The sequence below is a fragment of the Nyctereutes procyonoides genome, unplaced genomic scaffold, assembly GCF_905146905.1.
Source record: "Nyctereutes procyonoides isolate TBG_1078 unplaced genomic scaffold, NYPRO_anot_genome, whole genome shotgun sequence".
Classification (NCBI taxonomy): Eukaryota; Metazoa; Chordata; class Mammalia; order Carnivora; family Canidae; genus Nyctereutes; species Nyctereutes procyonoides.
Window position 1 is genome coordinate 45,624,259 of NW_026575125.1, and position 19,583 is coordinate 45,643,841.

The 19,583-nt window shown below is 40.9% G+C and overlaps 1 protein-coding gene and 1 long non-coding RNA gene across 4 annotated transcripts in view; one reads left to right on the forward strand and one right to left on the reverse strand.

Moving 5' to 3' along the window:
• FAM120C (family with sequence similarity 120C) overlaps nt 1-15,044 on the reverse strand; it is a 173,502-nt gene extending 158,458 nt beyond the window's left edge. For all 3 annotated transcript variants that reach the window (XM_055339107.1, XM_055339106.1, XM_055339108.1), the window contains exon 1: nt 14,352-15,044. In XM_055339107.1, the coding sequence (XP_055195082.1) occupies nt 14,352-15,044 (693 nt within the window). The remainder of the gene's footprint in view (nt 1-14,351) is intronic.
• LOC129518847 (uncharacterized) lies at nt 14,944-19,583 on the forward strand. The gene is made up of 3 exons (XR_008666236.1): nt 14,944-15,085; nt 15,307-15,383; nt 19,380-19,583. It is a non-coding gene; the product is annotated as an uncharacterized LOC129518847 (long non-coding RNA).

Consider the following 19,583-nt stretch of genomic DNA (forward strand, 5'->3'; position numbering starts at 1 on the left):
AACAAGTTATTTACTGAACCAGGCACTGATACATGTCAGGCATTGATCTAGGTGTGGAAATACAGTAGTGACCAAGAGCCCCAAATTCCTATTCTCATGGTGCTGACATTCTAGTGATTAATACTTCATGATAGGCACTGGGCTAAGTATTTTAAGATGTATTTCATTTACCTTTCTAGCTCTGTGAAATGGGTATCACTTCCTTCTTTTTTTAATAGAAAAATTTAAATAGTTTGCTTCAAATCACACAGCTAGCCACATGGCAGAACTTGAATTTGAACCTAGTTAGGTCTATCTTCAAAATAATGTTCTTTCCATTGAGTATATTATTTATCAAATAAAGGCAACTGGAAAACTGACCATTCACTAACTTCAGGTCAATTCATAAATACAAAGAGCATGGGGCCATAAAGAATAACTAACTAGATTGTGAGCCTGTTAGTTGCTGTGATTATATTATATTATATCCATTAGGTTCCCTAGAAGCCTGCCTGGACTATAGAAAGAGCTTAATCCAGAAGCAACACTACTTTCTGACCTCGTCAATACTTCCTCCAACTCATCCCAAATTCTCTTGGATTACTAGCCTCACTCCCATCTACCATGTTACATACACCAAACTAGTGACTGACTCAGGCAGAGCTCTGTAGTCTACCTCCTCCATTTGTTCTCACTCCCAAAACAAAGATATCAGAGATGACAAGGAAGCATCACTTCATAAAAGTCAAAGGGAGGAGTGGATTATGTATAAGTCTGCTTTAGCAATAGAAATATAGATGGTTTGTAGTTCAGGTGCAAGCCTTGTGCCTTTAAGTCTAACTACTGAAAAGGTGAAGACCAAAACTGTTGAAACAACGTTTCATCACTACACACTGTGTAGCCCAACAACTATTAAGAGACCAAACTATAAACATGAATCTAAAGAATAATATAGAATCCAAAAGTTAAGAATAGCAGCAATAAAAAAAAATCATAGCCAATTCAAGCCAACATCAACAAAGTGGTCTTCTCTCCAGACTGTAGGAATCTCAACTATCTACACACATGCATTGTAGAGTCTTTGCCATTAAATATCTCCATCAGGATGGAGGTAGAATACCAATCCAGTGTTTAGTAAAGGTTATTAGTAAAGGTGCTAATTTTCATTTGCAAATACCCAATTTTAGTAACCTTAATTACTATTAGGCTGCTACGAATTACTATTAGATTTTTTTAAAATCTGGTGTGGCTCATAAGGGGGCTAGAGACTACTTTGAGAATAACCTTTATCATCAGAAGATATAGTAGGCATTTCAGTTATCTAGTGGAAATATGTTTAAACTCCAGTGATGGGTAAGTCATGGGAAGTCACTTAGCTTCTCCATCTATAAAATGGAGATTTTGCTAATTCCTTATTGTAAGACTTACAAATTACTTATATAAAATACCTTGCATGCAGGCTCTGAAAAGGTGGTTATGAAATAAATTATAGCCTGTTTATTTTGCAGAGATGAAGTCTATAGTATGTACTACTCTCTGTAGGTCCTCGGAAATCATTTGAGACAAGTAGATACCAGTATAGGTGCCTGTTCTGCCCAAAGCAAATTTTCAGGATTGAAAAATCAGAAAGCCTGATACAAGGTATCCTTAGGAATAAGAGAAGAACAAGAGTCTAAGGTAGCCTTTGGGTTACCTAGGAAAGGAAGACAGGAACTGCAGAGGACAAAGATGGTGAGAAATTTCTAAGAGTCCTTGAACCAAAGGTTGTAAAGACTGGGTTAAGAAAATCAACTGCCAGAAATGTAATTTTTAAACTAAACCATGCTGTGGGTGTTAATGATATAAACATGCAAGATATTGGGGTTTACATTTTAAAAATTCAAAAATTAATAACACAAAAATAGAAAAAGTTCATCATTACATTTGTGTATGTGATTTATTCCCCTTTAACTTGGAACAGGAAGTCTGAGGTGTTTCTTACGTGCCAAGAAGTCAATGTTAAGGTCTTATATTTTTGGGTTAGGATGTTCAGTAAAGAATTTAGCCTTTGGCCCTTTCATTGGGAATGATAATTTTATCCTATTTCACAATGGAAAATAGTTGTTTAGAAATTTAGGCATTTCTTAACAGACATTTTGCACAGTGGTGTGTGTGTGTATGTAGATATATATATATATGTATCTCTAGTAACAACTCCCAAGGTATTTGTAGAATTCTGGTGTTCCAATAATAGCATGCTTCATTTTCAGTACCATAGCATAGTAATTCAGTATCTCCACTGTAGCTCCTCCTTCATGCCATAAACATTAATTGAGAAAGACTAACTGAACAGTATTAGTTCCTTTTCATAAAATAAAAGACCAGAGAGCCTTTCCCGGAATGTAACAGACAATTTCACAATTTTGGGGATGTAGTTCAGGCCATCACTTTCATTTCTTGGAAATCAATTTCAGCACAGGAAAGTAAGTCAGTTTATCACCTGCCAAATGAGTTTCCCAAAGGCATAATTTTGCTAGGAATGAGCAAATACAATCATACATTTGTGAAGCTATTTTAGAATAAACCTCCTTTTATTCCGATTGCTTGGATGAGTTGCAATGTCAACCAAACAGGTCAAATAACTTTATTTCAATCTTTGCTAGTGCATCGAATGCCCTTTGGACACCAAATAAGTCCCCCCTCCCTCTTTTTTTTTTTCAGTGTCTTTGGTACCATGCCTCAACTAGGCCAAACTATAGAAACTATAGTTTTCTATAACATGCATCTAATAAATCAAAGTGTTCAACTGTGTTTGGTGTAAACCACGTTAGTCACTAGTTCCTGACATGATTCATTTTGAACATTTTTGCACAAAAACTAAATCCCTAAGAAGTGACACGATGAAAATCTTTAAGTCCTTATGAAGTGTTTCTGCTTCAAATTGAAGTATTTTGAGTCCAAGATTAACATTACTGCAGAAGCACCATCTGTAGTCATGATTTTGACCGATCTATAAAAATTTTAAACTTTTCCTCAACGCACAAAATCCAGGTATTTCTGAATGTACCTGCCACAGGCTCCAAGTCCAAAAAAAACTAGATTCCACCAAAATACTTAACACATGAATTTTATCTAGGTGCAGTTGTTCTCAAACTTTAGGGTGTATCAGAATCAGCTAGAGAGCTTGCCAAAACATATTGACAAGTCCCATAACCAGTTTCTGACTCAGTAGGTCTGGACTAGGGCCCGACAATCTACATTTCTTTTTTTAAAAAAATTTTTATTTATGATAGTCACAGAGAGAGAGAGAGAGGCAGAGACACAGGAAGAGGGAGAAGCAGGCTCCATGCACCGGGAGCCCAACGTGGGATTCGATCCCGGGTCTCAGGTATCGCGCCCTGGGCCAAAGGCAGGCGCTAAACCGCTGTGCCACCCAGGGATCCCCCAATCTATATTTCTTTCTTTTTTTTTTAAAAGATTTTATTTATTTATTCATGATAGTCACACACACAGAGAGAGAGAGGCAGAGACATAGGCAGAGGGAGAAGCAGGCTCCATGGAGGGAGCCCAATGTGGGATTCGATCCCGAGTCTCCAGGATAGCGCCCTGGGCCAAAGGCAGGCGCCAAACCGCTGCGTCACCCAGGGATCCCCCAATCTACATTTCTAACAAGTTTCCAGGTGATACAATACTGTTGGTCAGAGACCATACTTTGAGAACTACTGGCTAGGCACATAGCTAAGTGTATAGTTATCTGGGCAGTGTTTAGATATCTTGTAACCAGCTGCAATCTAAAACTTCACAAATAAATTCTTGACCCAATTTGTCCCAAAAATGTTCAGCCACCAATCTTTAACAACCTGAGAACAGTATTTCCTACCTTTACAAATGCTTATGATATAATTTCTGCTGTGCTCAACAGATACTCTTTTCTTAAACCACCAACTAAGAAAGACTTTCAAGCCCTGGCAAATTCTTTAACTATATAAATGCATTTCATAACAATATCGTTTGTTCTGTCTGTATTCCAAAACACAGCCTCTTCCAAGCCCTCTTAAAAGTTTTTTGTTTCAGCACTCCTTGTTTTTATACTGGTCATATTTCTTACAATGGTTTATTTTAAAATGACGTCTTAAACTACAGTATTTCAACATACATATTTTATTTAGATATAGAGGAATACTCATCACTTTCACCAAGAAATACGTTCTCTCCCAACTTTCCTTTAAATATGTGAACTTCAGTTGATATTGCCAGCTTTTTGATTTGAGAGACAGAGGGAGAGAGAAATGACAATGCCTCAAACCCCATGACTGCTTCTTGCCTTACTTACATTGTAAAATGTATGTAGATTTAAGTGTATTCTTTGTGCTATGAGAATAACCAGAAGATGGACTAGTCTATTCTTACAGTTCTGGTTCAGGTGCCTTGGCTGTGCTAAGAATTGTTCAATAGACCAAATTTAAGCCTTACATACTGACCTTATATAAAGACTTATCTGGGGAACCCTGGGTGGCGCAGCGGTTTAGCGCCTGCCTTTGGCCCAGGGCACGATCCTGGAGACCCAGGATCGAATCCCACATCAGGCTCCCAGTGCATGGAGCCTGCTTCTCCCTCTGCCTATGTCTCTGCCTCTCTCTCTCTCTGTGTGTGTGTGTGTGTGTGTGTGACTATCATAAATAAATAAAAATTATAAAAAAAGACTTATCTGTAGAAACTGCCCTCTTTATAGACATGCCTGCCTATGTGTGAACTGGCAAGAGGAAGTTTTCCAAAGATGAAAGATCTTGGTTAAGAATTTGAAGTCTATCTTAGTGTTTCAAAAATGTCATTAGTTATCTAACAACTGTTCAGTCTTTCAACCAAAGCTTTTTGCACACTTTCTATGTGCCCAAATACTGTGTTAAGGAGATGGAAAGATGAATAAAATATGGTCCCTTCCATCAAGTCACTTGCATATAACAGATAATCACAAGATATTATAGTATAAGCCAATGGAAGTATGTAAAGAGTATTATGGAAACACAGGAGAGACTGAAATTCATATAAACTAACAGACATGTATATAAAGTATGTTTCACATACATTATATACAGTAGTTCTCTGGACTGTCCATTTTATAAATGAAGGCCTTCAAAATGAAATAATAAATTACCCAATATCCAACTACTGACCTGAATCCAAGTCTTTAGACTTCAACTCATTTGCTCTTTTCACTACAGCACAAAAACCCCTTGTCATTGAATTAAAAATTATAATTTTTTAAATATGAACTTCTTGTATAATTTTTTGTCACTTTTCATAGATGTGAGTACAAGAAATATTTCATGCTTATCAAAACTACTACAAAAAAGTACAACAATCAATAGTGTTTTCAATTTCTACTTCTATATAACAAATTACCCCAAAAACAGTGGCTTAAAAAAACATTTAATTATCTCATAATATTTTTGGGCATGGCTCAACTGGGTCCTCTGGCTCAGGCTGCAATCTGGGTATTAGCCAGGGCTACAGTCATCTCAAGGCTCAAGTGGAGTAGGACCCACTTCCAAGCTTATTCTTTTGGCTGTTGGCAGGATTCCGTTCCTTGTGGGTTGTTGGGCTGAAGGGCCTCGGTTCCTCACTGGCTTTTAGTTGGAAGCTGCCCTCAGTTTGTCAGGTGGGCCTCTCCAGAGGGCATCTCACAACATGGCAGCTTGTTTCATTAGAGTGATCAAGCAAGAAGAACCAGAGAAAGAGTGCAAACAAGATGGAAGTCACAGTTTTTTATAATCTAATCTTGAAAGTGACATCTGATCACTTTGTTATAGTCTATTCATTAGAAACAAGTAACTACGTCCAGCCCACAGACAAGGGATGGGGGGAGATTACACTAGAGTGTGAATACCGAAGGCAGGGATCATTGGGAGCCATTGTTAGAAGACGGCTATCACGAATGGCAAGAGGCACTTGGTCACTGTGTCAGGGAGACATCATGGAATGGTAGAGATTCAATAAATGAAGCCCATGTGGCTCAGCGAAAGGGGGCAGTATTGCCAAAGGATCTAATATTTCACAAGTGGCTGGAAAGTCAGACTTTTTGGTAATATTTCACAATTTTTAAAATGCTGGCAACAAATTCATATTTTTCAAAGAAAAAATACATTCATATAATGCTAGTTAAGCAATAGAGGAAAGTGAAAAATCATTCAACTAGATGATGCCTTACTATTCAGTCCAAATCTGCTGTCTGATGTCAGACTCTGATAAACGCTACTGGTCAGTAGAAAATCAATGAAGTTCTTTTTTAAAAATGTGTGGGCGGGATCCCTGGGTGGCGCAGCGGTTTGGCGCCTGCCTTTGGCCCGGGGCGCGATCCTGGAGACCCAGGATTGAATCCCACGTTGGGCTCCCTGCATGGAGCCTGCTTCTCCCTCTGCCTGTGTCTCTGCCTCTCTGTCTCTCTCTGTGTGACTATCATGAATAAATAAATAAAATCTTTTAAAAAAAAAAGACTTAACATTTAAAAAAAATAAAAATAAAAAAATAAAAATGTGTGGGTCTATGGGCTGCCAGTTTGCTATCCTGGCCATTACCTTTGCAATTTCCTTCACAGTATAGGTAAAAGGGCAAGGTTTTGGTGGCTGGTATGCAAATCCTAGTTTTGCTACTTCCACTGACCATGTCCTTAGGCTTATGACAAGGGTTAGAAAAATGATCCTCAGGGCTCATACTGTATTTTTGTACTTGTCTCCCCTACCAGACAACAAGGTCCTGGAGAGAGAGTATCTCCCTGACATTAACACTCCCTTATCAACTGCTTCATTTTCCTTGATAGCACTTATATACCATCTAAAACACTACATAGTTTTGTCTTTTTATCTTGTTTATTGTCCGTTCTCCCCACTAGAATATAAAGTTCATAAGATCAGAAATCTGTTTTGTTCAGTACTTTATCTTCACAATCTTGAACTGTGTCTGGCATACAGTAGGAGCCCAATAAATTATTTATTGAATGAATGAATTCCACTGTTCATAGTACTTAGTATATAGGGTCTGGCAAAAGGAGATGCTCAAAAAATGTTACTTGAATTGAAAATCATTCACTAAGACAAACATGAAATGAGGCCAAAGAATAGCAGGCAGATCATGAAGACCCTGTATGCCATGCCATATTAATCTTAAAGCATGAGAGTGAAATGATCTATGTTCAGCCTACTTGGCATACAAGATATTTTGTTCAAAGTAATAGTTGCTGGCATTTATGCAGCACTTACTATGTGCCATGTAATATTTTAAGCACTTTCATTAAATCATTTAAGGCTCACAACAAAGTGTGTGATGCAGGTATAATTACTACCCTCATCTTCCAGATAAAGAAACTGAGGCACAGATAGGTTAACTTGCTTGTTTACATAGCTAGTAGGTAGGAGAACAAGGATTTAAACCCAGGCAATCTGGCTCCAAGATCTTAGCCATTATGCTACACTAATTATAAGAAAAATGTTCTGGAAAAAGTTTAAAATGCAACTATATTGTTTTATAATATGCTAAAGATAAAGGATTTTGGTGTCAAATATATTTAGGTTTGTATCTTGGCTCAACCATATTCTAGCAGTGCAACCTCAGGCCAGTGGCTATGCTGAGTCTGTTTTTATTTTAGCCATAAAAAATGGAGATTAATATATATCCTGAGGATAGTTATGAGGATTAAATGGCATAATGAATCTATGTAAGATACTCAGCCCATGTGGTAGCTATTATTACCACAACCAAGAGGGAATTTATTCTATAAATACATTGCTAGGCAGCTACCAAACTTACTTAACAGCTCTGAAATTCCATTTGGAATTTAAGTTGATTTACATGGAATTAATATATAAAATTATAAAACACAGGCTCTAAACTCTTCCTTATCTGACCTTTAAAGCTCCCCAGTTAGTCAATCAACCAATCTCTCTCTCCCAACAACCATTATTGTATACAATATGTCAAGCCCTAGAAGCAAATCCCTGCCCTCTTGGAATTCAATTAAAACTTCAGCTTATAAAATAAATAAATTCTGAAGACGTAATGTACAGCATGGGAAATAAAGAGAACTAAAATGAAGTGATATGAAAATACTATGAAAGAGAATAAATGAGAGGTAATTAAAGAGCACATCATTCAGGCTGGCTGGAAAAGATTCATAGTGATAACTTTTGAGCAACATGTAGTAATTTGCTATGCCAAGAGTGAGAGTAACATAGGCAAAGCACTAGATGAGAATACTCTGTAAGCCTAGGGAACTAAAAAGTTCAGGATGGTTGAGACATACCAATGGTTGGAACAGGTGTGGGCAGAGTAAGCACCAAGTAACCCTGGAGAGTTTGGGATCAGACTGTAAAAGGCAACTGCAATGCTGAAAAGTCTGGTCTTGGGAGGGTAGGCAGAAAGTAGCTAGTCGGTATCTTTGGGCACACAATGAAGTCAGTTTTGGTCTTTAGGATGGTATCCCGGATGGCAATGTGTAAGATGGATTACAGCCCAGAAGTGGTAAAGGGAAAAGTGAAGCTATTTTCATGGTTAACATAAGAAATGATGGCAGCTTGAACTAAGGCAATGGGGGTGGGAGTAGCTGAACTCAGAAGACATTTTTGAGGTAGAAGTGAGAGGACTAGGTAACCAAGTGGATATGGAAAGTGACAGGAGAGTGAAGAATCAAAGACTCCAGTATCTCTGGCTGGAAATAGATAAAAGACAATGTTCAAAGAAAAAGCGAATACTGGAAATAGAACAAGTTTTGGGAGAAGATAATGAGTTACATCTTGAATATTATTAAGGTTAAGTAGCCTATAAGACATTAGTAGTAGAACTGAAAAGATATGTCAAAAGCTCATGAGAGGGCAGGCCGGGTGGTTCAGCGGTTTAGCGCCTGCCTTCCACCCAGCGGGTGATCCTGGAGACCCAGGATAGAGTCCCACATCAGGCTCCCTGCATGGAGCCTGCTTCTCCCTCTGCCTGTGTCTCTGCCGCGCTCTCTGTGTGTGTGTCTCATGAATAAATAAAATCTTTTTTTTAAAGATTTTATTTATTTATTCACAAGAGACAGAGAGAGAGAGAGAGAGAGAGAGAGAGAGAGAGGGAGGGAGGGAGGCAGGGACACAGGCAGAGGGAGAAACAGGCTCCATGCAGGGAACCTGATGTGGGACTTGATCCCGGGTCTCCAGGATCAGGCCCTGGGCTGAAGGCGGCGCTAAACCGCTGAGCCACCCAGGCTGCCCCAAATAAATAAAATCTTAAAAAAAGCTCATGAGACAGGTTGAGGGTAGGGAAAGAGCTATAGGAATCATCAGAATATAGTTAATATTTAATGCCATAATGGTAAGATTACTCAGGAAGTGAATATAGAATAAAATGACTAGGACAGAAGCTTTGAGAGAACCAAAGCTTAAGGAAGCAGGCAGAGAAGAGTAACTAAGGAAAGGAGAAAGAAATAGAGAATTACAAAGAGAATCAGAAGTGAGTAGTATTATGAAATCCAAGGAAGGCAATTCAAGGAATGGATGGCTCAATAGTGTTAATTATTTCAAAGAGGACCAAGAAAGGGTAAGAGTGGAAATGGATGTGGCAGCTTGAGAATGGTGACATCAGATATCAAGTGACAATAGGATAGGGAATGGGAATTAATAGTCTTCTTTGTTCATGATTAATGGCTAAAAGGGAAGAATGGGATAAGGATCATGACTTAAGGGAATAACAAAGTAAAGGCAAAGTTTTTGTTGTTTAAAGGTTATTTGTTTATGCTGTAAGTGCAAGAAACCAGAGGGAGAAACTGAAAATGCAAAAAAAGAGATTGGTATGACTTACTCATTTGGCACTTAGCTTACACATGTGCTTTACATTGGTAGTATTGTACATTTAGCAATGCTGGAACAAACTTAAGTGCTCAACAAGTTGACTTATTGTTTTTCTTCTTGTATTTATGCATATTATCTGGCCAATAAAAGTGTACAATCTTACGCAGGAATATACAAAAAGAAGGAAATAGTGTGGTAGAAATGTGGAAAGGGACTATGAGCAACATAGACTCAGAACAAGGATTTTTACCCAGCATGTAATACTGTACAGACCAAAAAAATGTCATCCCACCTCTTTGTACCTGTTATTCAACTGTTAAATGGGGAAGAATACTGTGCATTCTTGCAAGTTTGTGAGGAATAAATGAAATATTTAAAAGCACTTTATGTACAACTTGGAACTCAAGAAGTAGTAATAATTATTATTAGAAGCATTTTTCTGGGGCATCTGGGTGGCTCAGCTCTTGAGCATCTGCCTTTGGCTCAGGTCATGATCCCAGGGTCCTGGGATCGAGTCCCACATCAGGCTCCCCGCAGGAAGTCTGCTTCTCCCTCTGCCTATGTCTGCCTCTCTCTGTGTGTCTCTCATGAATAAATAAAAGTCTTTAAAAAATCATTTTTCCTACCATTAGGAACCTAAGAAGTATCATCAGGATGTGTCTATGACTGAGGGTAAATAAATAACTCAGAACCATAGCAGCCATTGCTATACTGTATGCTATACAAAAGCATAAAAAGACACCAGCTCTTGGTCAGACTTTTCAAAACTTGGATTGTTCACCTACCACCAATATGATTTCTGCCACATCCAAGTACTGCAACCTAATACTTTTCTTTAAACCAACTAATTTTTCTTTAATTGGTCCCATTCTAAAGAATTAACTGTGAAGAGGTGGGTTTGATGTGTTCTTTTTTTTCTAATATATATTAACCATTAAAACAAAGCAATCATCCCCAGAGCCACCCCCATGTCATCTCCCAGACTACATTCTAAAACTGCTTTTGGCTGCTTGACTTTTGAGACCCTTAGGAAGAGATCAGGCTAGCAATTTGTCAGTTTACTTAATTTTCCTGCTATTGACAATTACCACTTATAAAGGTTTGCAGAACATGCCAATGAAACCAAACAAATGACAAAATTCAAGCCAACAATATACATTGACTCTTTTAATGGGAAGTCTCAAACTGTCTAAAGCTAAACAGCCCAGCAATTTATCTTTTATTTAATCACTCCACCTTTATTTTCTCTGTTACAAATGAAAATGAGATTAGGAGGGCGGCCGTGGCTCAGTGGTTTAGCACCGCCTTCAGCCCAAGGCCTGATCCTGGAGGCCTGGGATCGAATCCCATGTCTGGCTGCCTGCGTGGATGGAGCCTGCTCCTCCCTCTGCCTGTGTCTCTGCCTCTGCCTCTCATAAATAAATTTAAAAAAATAGATATGAAAATGAGATTAGGAATAAAGACCCATTTTGTGGTCTAGGCTGAAGAATAAAACCAAGAGGAGGAGAAATACAGTAGTAAGTTTTGTTCTGAAGCACTAGCAGTTCAGTCAAAAGAAACGGGACCCATACAGATCATCCAAGTGAAAAACTTCTATCTTAAAGACAGTGGAACACACTCCTCTATAAAGGCAAACCATGATCAGTTATTAACCAATAACTTTTAAGTCTGTACTATAAACCAGGAAGTTCTCCATCACTCCAACAACAAAAATCACCAACCATAACCAGAAAAGAGAACTTCATTCATTGTAACAACTACAGATACCTTACTATATGTGACTTTGGAGACAGTTTTAAATCCACTAGATTAAGAGCCACACTACACACTTTTTAAAAGTTACTCTTATAAACCACTCTCTTAGAATTCCTAAGAGAATGTATCCTAAACCTAAAATATACAAGACATTATGGAGAATATGAAAAGATGAAAGAATTTGTTTGAAAGAATCTAGCACAGGGAACAAGATTTATATATTCCCCAAATGGTAGTTCTCAGGACTGAAGAGGACTTTTGGGAATTTTTCCCCAATATCCTATTATGAAAAACTTCAAACATATGGCAAAGTTGAAAATTTGCAGTGAGATTCCTCCATTTTCACTAGCCTTATCAATCCATTTATCTAATCTATCTTATTAGAATGAACTGCTGGGATTTTAAAAATTAAATAATGTGCGACAGAGAATTTTGGTAGGCCATATTAAGGCTGCTTCTCAAAACTTTTGATTGATGGGATGCATGAACAAAAAGTTTGGAAACCACAAATCCACACTTAGTGTTTAGCTCTCTTGCCAGCCTACAATCAAAATCCATTCAGATCTCACGGCTGGCCATTTTAGGTCTCCACACCCTTGTCCACTACCCAAACTATCCTTCCCAGCCCTCTTCATGGCTAAGCACCAAACCGTGAAGCCTCTCCCAACTTTTAAACCCTCACTCAGAATTAACCATGCCCCCTGTGGGGCCATATTTTTCATCATTTGCAATTAGCTCACAGTATCATATCTGCAACTTGGTTTTGTCTTTTACTAAACTGACCTCCTTAAGTATAGGGATTCTTTTTTTTTTTTTTTTTTTTTTTTTTACCTCTTAACCCCTGGCAACAGGCATAGTACCTAGTCTACAGCAAGCAATAAATGAAATAAATTAATGACCCAGACCTGTCTTTATCCAGAACCAGGAAAGATTTTAGGTGAGTAGGAGGAATGACCTAATCACATTGGCACTTTAGAAAGATTCATCTTAGAGCACCATTGTTAAGAGCATGAGCTCTGGAGCCAGACTGCCTGGGCATGAACCTCAAAATCTCAGCTCTGCCATTTATTGCTGGGTGACTTTGGGCAACTTTCTAAACCTCCTGTGCCTCAGTTTCCACATTTGGATAACAGGGATAATACTGCTTCACAGGTTATTGTGAGGATCAAATGAAAGAAATTTTGTTGTTACAGCACATAGATGAGCACCTGGCACAAACTAAGCATTTCATCAGTCATTGTCACCAGCAACCAGGTTAATAATGCCACTGAGTTAAAAAGTCCTTAAAGCTTGAGTGGTAGCAATGAAAACAAAATGGAAAGAACCGTCATGAATGAAGAATCTACTGAAAAATGTTCAGTCTTGAGGGAAAACAAATGAATGCCTGCTATGTTATTTTTTCTTACTTTGTATATTTGAGATGGCTCTTTACTGGATGTTGTATCCAACCCAGGCACAGATTTAAGAATATGCACAAGGAGTTCTAGCATGACAGAAGTTTGTAGCCACAAACTCTCTGACCACTGCAAGCTTCTTGTTGCAGGTCTTTATAGTCTCTCAGATGAGTTTTCCCTCCACATTACTCTACCCAGGACAATTTCTTTATGATGCTCGCAATTCCCTGTCCTGTCTTCTAATTGTGACCACATACCCAAGAGCCTTGGTTGGAAAATGGGTTTGAGGTTTTGTCCTACCCAACCCTGTGCTACTTTTTCTTCTTCCTGTACTACTTTTTCTTCTTCCTGCCCACCTCCTTTACTTCTCAAAAGCCTTGGTATTCCCCACTCGTACGAACTTGAAACCTAAGAGTATGGGAGAGCAACAGAGCAATAAGAGTGGTGCCAAGAACTGGAGATGCTGCTGCCCAGCTGTTCCCCAGACCCCATATGCAGTGATCAACTACATGCAGAGATTGGACTTAACTGTCCATGGGGCCTGACATGCATATTCCTTTTTGCTTCCGCTCATTTTTTCTCCCACATAAAGCAGCCCTCCCAAACCTGTAACCCATTCAAATCCAACCCATCCCTGTAGAACTAGAGATCCAGTTCTTCAAGGAAGCCTCCCCTGACCCATTTAGCCCACAAATATCCCCCAACACACACAAAGCAGATACTGTACTTACAGTCTGTATCATAAAAGCATAATCACATACACTTAAACCATTAAATAAATCTTTCACGTTTTTATACTTGATTTAACAAGGGCAGGAAGTCACGTCTCACATGTCCTTTAAATCCCTCACTCTCAGTGGTCTAATATTTGTTGAACAGTGACTGAATCAGTGGTTTTTTTATTCGTTTAGGCTAAGGAAAGAGTAGATATCATGTTGAAGTGAAAAAAGGCTGAATGGACAGAAGTAAAAAAAAAAGCGGACAGGGTAAAATGGTGGGGAAAAATCTAGAAAGGTATTCGATTAACATGTCTGATTTGCTGCAAGGTTGGAAGGAGACATACAGAGGTACCAACTGGTAAAATTTGGAAAAAAGCCATTTCAGCGTGAGGCAGAAGACAGCAGGAGAAAGATGGGGCGACAAAAGAAATTCGGCTAAAACCCTGGGATAGGCCACTGGATAAACGAAGGTAAAGGGAGTTACTGGGATGACATGAGTAGAGATGTGGTTGTGTTGGTGGGCGAATTGGTAGGAGGTGGTATGAAAGGGTGGGTAGATGGATAGAATAATAGAGGATAGTTAGGCAAGTGGATTAGCTGATAAGGCGGTGAGTAAATGGGGAGCAGGTTAGTGGGTGGGTGGTTAGGTGTTTAGCTGGGAGGGAATAGGTGTGGGCATATTATTTAAGATCCGGCCCCTCCCTCACCTTGACCCGGAAGCGGATGAGTGCTAGCCTCACGCAGTGGCTCAGGCAGGCCGGTGGCAGGAACCAGGCCCGTGGAGGAGGGGTGCCCTTGTTGCCCACGTGTCCCACGATCAGTTGCGCTGTCTGCCGCTCGGCCTGGCACCGACGGCCCCATTCGGCCAGCCGGTCCTTTCCAAGGCCCCCGGGGAACATGACCACCAGCTCCAGGCCGTCGCCGCCGGGATAGGCACAAGCCTGGCACAGCGCTGACAAGTAGCCCAGCATGGCGTTCCATTGGCCGCCACACACCCAATCCGTCTGGTAGCCACCATAAAGCCGCGGAAGCGCCGAGCCCGCGTCCACAAGCACCCGGGCCCCGGGCAGCGGAGGGGGAAGCGGCGGCGGTGGCGGGTGCAGCCCAGGGTGCGCCTGGCTCTGGTGGTGGAAGTGGTGAGCGGGGTGATGGTGACGAGTCGGCCCCGCGCCCCCGGAGTAGGCACCCAAGGCAGCGGGCGGGAGCGGCGGTTGCAGAGGTGCGGAGCCTCTGGCGGCGCGTGGAGCCCCGGGTGTTAGCGCTGCCGTAGGCGGCAGCTGACGATGCTGGTGCTGTTGCTGCTGGCGCGAGACCGTGCGCGCGAGTTTGAGGAGGTCCACGGGCACCACGGCCCCGGGACAGCGCTTCTCCAGGAACTCTTGGAAGCCCTGGACGCCCATGCTTCGTCGGTGGGCAGACGAGACGGCGGCTGCGCGAGCAGGTTAGGCGGCGATCTGGGCGCGAAGCTGGGGGCGGGCGCGTGCGCACTCCGCAGGGGGCGAGGGGGCGGGAAAAGGAATCCTGAGGGGGAGGGAGGAAACGAGCGAGAGGACGAGGGCGGGGTGGGGAGGAGGGGTGAGGCCGACCGGACTCAGGAGAGGCTAGGAGGATAAAAGCGATGACGGGCTCTAGTGACTTCTTTTTTTTCTCCCCCCTCTCTAGCCGATCTTCACCGCTTCAAAAGGGGTGAAGCCTCTTCCTTCCACCTCCGGGAGCCATGTTGCCTCGTCTTCTCTATGGTACCCGCTTTCTAGTTTGGGGGAGGGATAGTGGGGCGGGGCGGAGGGGGCATCCTGGGAGTTGTAGTCTTCTTTATGGCCTCAGGATGCAGTCGAGGAACAAGATTACCAACCCTTTCTGCCCTTGCGCTCACAGGACTCGAGGTGACGGGCCGTGAAACGTGTTTAGGATTTGCAATCCCAACTCCCTGCATCCGCCGAATTGCTTCAGGCTATTTACCGCCTTTCCCAGGAAAAGGAGTTTGGGGGAAGAAGTGATGCATCATGGGAAAGGAAGTAGAGTGGATTAATTGAGTTCAGCTAAACAACGCTAAAATTCCTGAGGAGGGAGCATTTTCCTTGGGGGGGGGTATAATATGCGTATCTTTTAATGAATGAGATGGGACACACATGAAACGTAAAAGTGGTAACCAACATTTCTGTAGTACTCTACTTAACTTTTAACTACCGTAATTCTTCGAAGAGTTGTTGGCCCCAGTTTATGAGTAGTGAAGTTGACATTACTTATTTGCCCAAGGCAATGCAGAGACAAAGTGAAATTATCACTTTTTTTTTTCCAGAACGTCTTTGGTCTGGGAAATAAGCACCAACACAAATTAAACTGCAAGGTAGTCACAGAGCTACAGGGTCTTTTAGTTCAGACCTTTGTTTCCAAACCTCATTGTGAATCTGGGAGCTCTTGCAGAATAACTGCAAGGGCTACAATTCCAGACGTACAGAATCATAATCTTTTGAAAAATAGACTTTCAGCGTGCTTTTTAGTTGATTCTGATGTAGCATCAGTCATCTGACTGGCTTTTAGGGCCCACTCTTTTAGCAGGAGGACAGCAAAATAGAAGATCTGTTTGTAATAGGGAGTAGTGTAGCCAGACCTGGCTTGGAACATAATGAAAGATGGGAGATAATGGTAGGCCAAGTTAGAATGCAAAAAGTGCAGAACCCAAGAGTAGTCCAGATAAATGAAAGTCTGAGAACAGTCTATCAGGATGCAAAAGCTGAAAATGCTTCAAGCTCCATAAAGGAATTTATCATGAAAGAATAGTGCAGATAGAACAAGCCATACTGGCAAAGAATAGATGGTGAAGCAGTGCACATAGGTAACTCTTAGTAAAAGGAGAAAGCAGTGGCTCAAAGGGATGAAAGATGGAAAGAATAGAGGTTTTCTAGTTCATATAACCATAGCTGAATGGGTCAAAGATAGACAATCCAAGCTGGATCAATCAGAATCTCATTCCCTGGAAAGTTGGAATTGGACCAGAGAGATCAGTTTTTCTCTAAACATAAAACTTGGAAGCTGTCAGCAATTTCACCACCAGAGGGAAAGAAGTAAAATGTACTCTATAGAAAGGGAAGAAAAATGCAGATTCTCAGCACAGAGGTGAGATATAGTCTTGTGTTTAAGTTCCAGGTTCTGTATCATTCCTGAAGCATTCTTGGTCATTGGTTTCTGTGAGGCAACCCCATATCCTTACTATTATTACTTTTAAGACCGAATTGGATTATAAACTACTTATGATGAAAAAAAAATCCCTTCAAAAACTGATAGGAGAAAGGGAGTGTGGCAATTTACAGATCCCAAAATATGGAGCTGGCAGAGATTAGTGATCTCCCACATCAGTTAATGGGAAGTTGGCATTTTGTGTTATTTGGCAGTGAGGCAGTTGCTTATTACTCTCAGGACTCTAAACAGAGCAGCCCTTCTGTCTGTATCAAGAGATCTTCAATTGCTGAGTGTCAGATGTTCATGGGCTTTGCTAACTTAAAGCAGAACTTTCTCATTTCAAATGTTCACTGATTAGGAAATTGGCATCTAGGTAATTGGAATGTGGTTATCTGTCTAAGCCTCCATAGATTCCTTGTCCTCCAGATCCCCAAATGTGATATTTTCCTCCGTAAATACATTCAGCTGAAATGCAAAGAAGAGAGAATAGGTATAACATGCCCAAAGCAGATCGGAAAAGAGAGGCAGGGCACCTGGGTGACTCAGTTAAGTTTTGGCTCAGGTTGTGATCTCAGGGTTCTGGGATCAAGCCCCACGTCAGACTCCGCACTCAGGTGGAGTCTGCTTATCTCTCTCTCTCCCTCTCTCTCTCTCTCATAAATAAATATTTTAAAAGACACACACACAAACTTCATAGCCTTGAACTCAGCCTATTATTATCTACCCAATCTCTGAACTTGGGTAGAGCTTGAGTAGAATGCCAGGGAGAATAAGCCAAGTCATTCAGTAGAGTGCTAAGAGAAGCTGCAACAGGCTGAGCCAGGTTATTCCCTTTAGTAGATCTTAAGATTCAAAGATTATAATTTGACAAGGTTCTTGGACTTGTTATTAGCATTCTGAGTCCCCTCAAATGAAATCCACAGGCAGTCAAGTGAGGTTTTGAGGAAGTTGTATCACTAGAAAATCATATCTAGTGAATAGAGACCATGAGTCAAAATGGTGATTTTCAAAGGATGGTCCCTGGACCTGCACATCAGCATCACCTACAAACTGTTAGAAATTCTCAGGCTTCACCTCAGACCTCCAGAATCAAACTCTGTGAGTGGGGCCAGCAATCTGTGTTTTAAGTAATGTCAAAGATAAACAAAACCTGACATTAGTTAAAGCAGTGAAAACTGGGTGATGAGGGCACTTGTGATGAGCACTGGGTGTTATATATAAGTGATGAATCACTAAATTCTCCTGAAACCAATTTTACCATGGTCACTAGAATTTTTTTAAAAATCTTGAAATAAAAGCAGTGAAAACATGTTATTCAGTAACTACTGTCAGTTGGGGAAAAAGCTGGTCTCTGTTCCCATTTGTGCAGAGGTGACTGGGTATTTTAAAGGAAGGATGAGGGAGGATGAAGGAGGGTGCAGGGGCTCAAGTAGAGTCAGGGTAGTGAAAAATTACAAAGAGTGGGCAAGAGTGTAAAAGCGATTAGGCCAGCTAGGTCTGCTAGCTGGCACTTATGGAAATTAGGGTGCTGTCCTACAGAGACTGGGAAATAGAGGCCTAACCTTCCTGATGATTACATTTCAAAGGAATGGCTCTCAGGTCCAGAAGAAGGATCTTTCTGAGTTGTTAAGAGGGGAAGAGCTCACAGGTGTAAGCCTTTTTTTAGTAAATGCTCTAAAAATGGGAGGTCAGGGGGCTATCTTTAAGTGTTGGCTAAAGCAAACTATAAATTCTGTTGACAGCCCTGAGCTTTCCAAATGGGAAATGAGTCATCTCAGGGACTAGCCTTAGGCTTCTAGAAGCCATACTAAAGTTTGGTCAAGTCTCTTGACCTAGGTGTTTGAAGGGACTGTTTGTGTTGAGAAAGTTTTTGCAGGTCTCACCTTCAGGTGACTATTATAATGCACTCTCAAATTTGAGAATCACTTCTCTTCTAGAACATGCCCTCAGCCCAAGTAGACTGGTTAAGTGAGAAGGTGCATCAGTAAATTGACTCCCATAAGTTTTTCTATGCCTGTAATTTACTTTTATTCCTATCCAGGTGGAAATAGTGCATATTTGGACCTGGTAGCTGATAATGGTGTGCCCCTCTCCTCTCCTAAAAGGGGATTTTGATCATGGTTAATCTGTTTATCATATTAGATCTATTGGTAGGGATCCCTGGGTGGCGCAGCGGTTTGGCACCTGCCTTTGGCCCAGGGCGCGATCCTGGAGACCCGGGATCGAATCCCACGTCGGGCTCCCGGTGCATGGAGCCTGCTTCTCCCTCTGCTATGTCTCTCTCTCTCTCCCTCTGTGTGACTATAATAAATAAATAAATAAAATAAAAAAAATAGATCTATTGGTAGTAGTTAAGTTTACAAAAGGTTGCAGGATCAAGAGGAGCCACATTTAGACTGTCGCTGAAGTAGAGGAAGGGGCATGTGACTTGTAGTTGGCCGTGGATTGTTAGGTATTTGCGTTTTTGGAATTGTAGATATGGGGAAAGTGGCATGTGTTTATGGGCAGTTTAAGAGGAGGAGTATAGGTAAACATCTATTGTTTTGTCTTCCCAGCACCCTTTCTCTACTTTATCCTCATGGTTGCAGCAGGAAGCATTCTTTATGTACCTTCACAGAGAATTTGGGATTGAGCTGGTGAAGAGATGAAAAATCCTGGCTGCATTCAAGCACCTGATGTATTTGTTCCTAAAGCCCATTTGCATTATCCCTGGGTTTTGTGAGACACCACCATCTTTATAATAAATTCTTTTTGCTTAA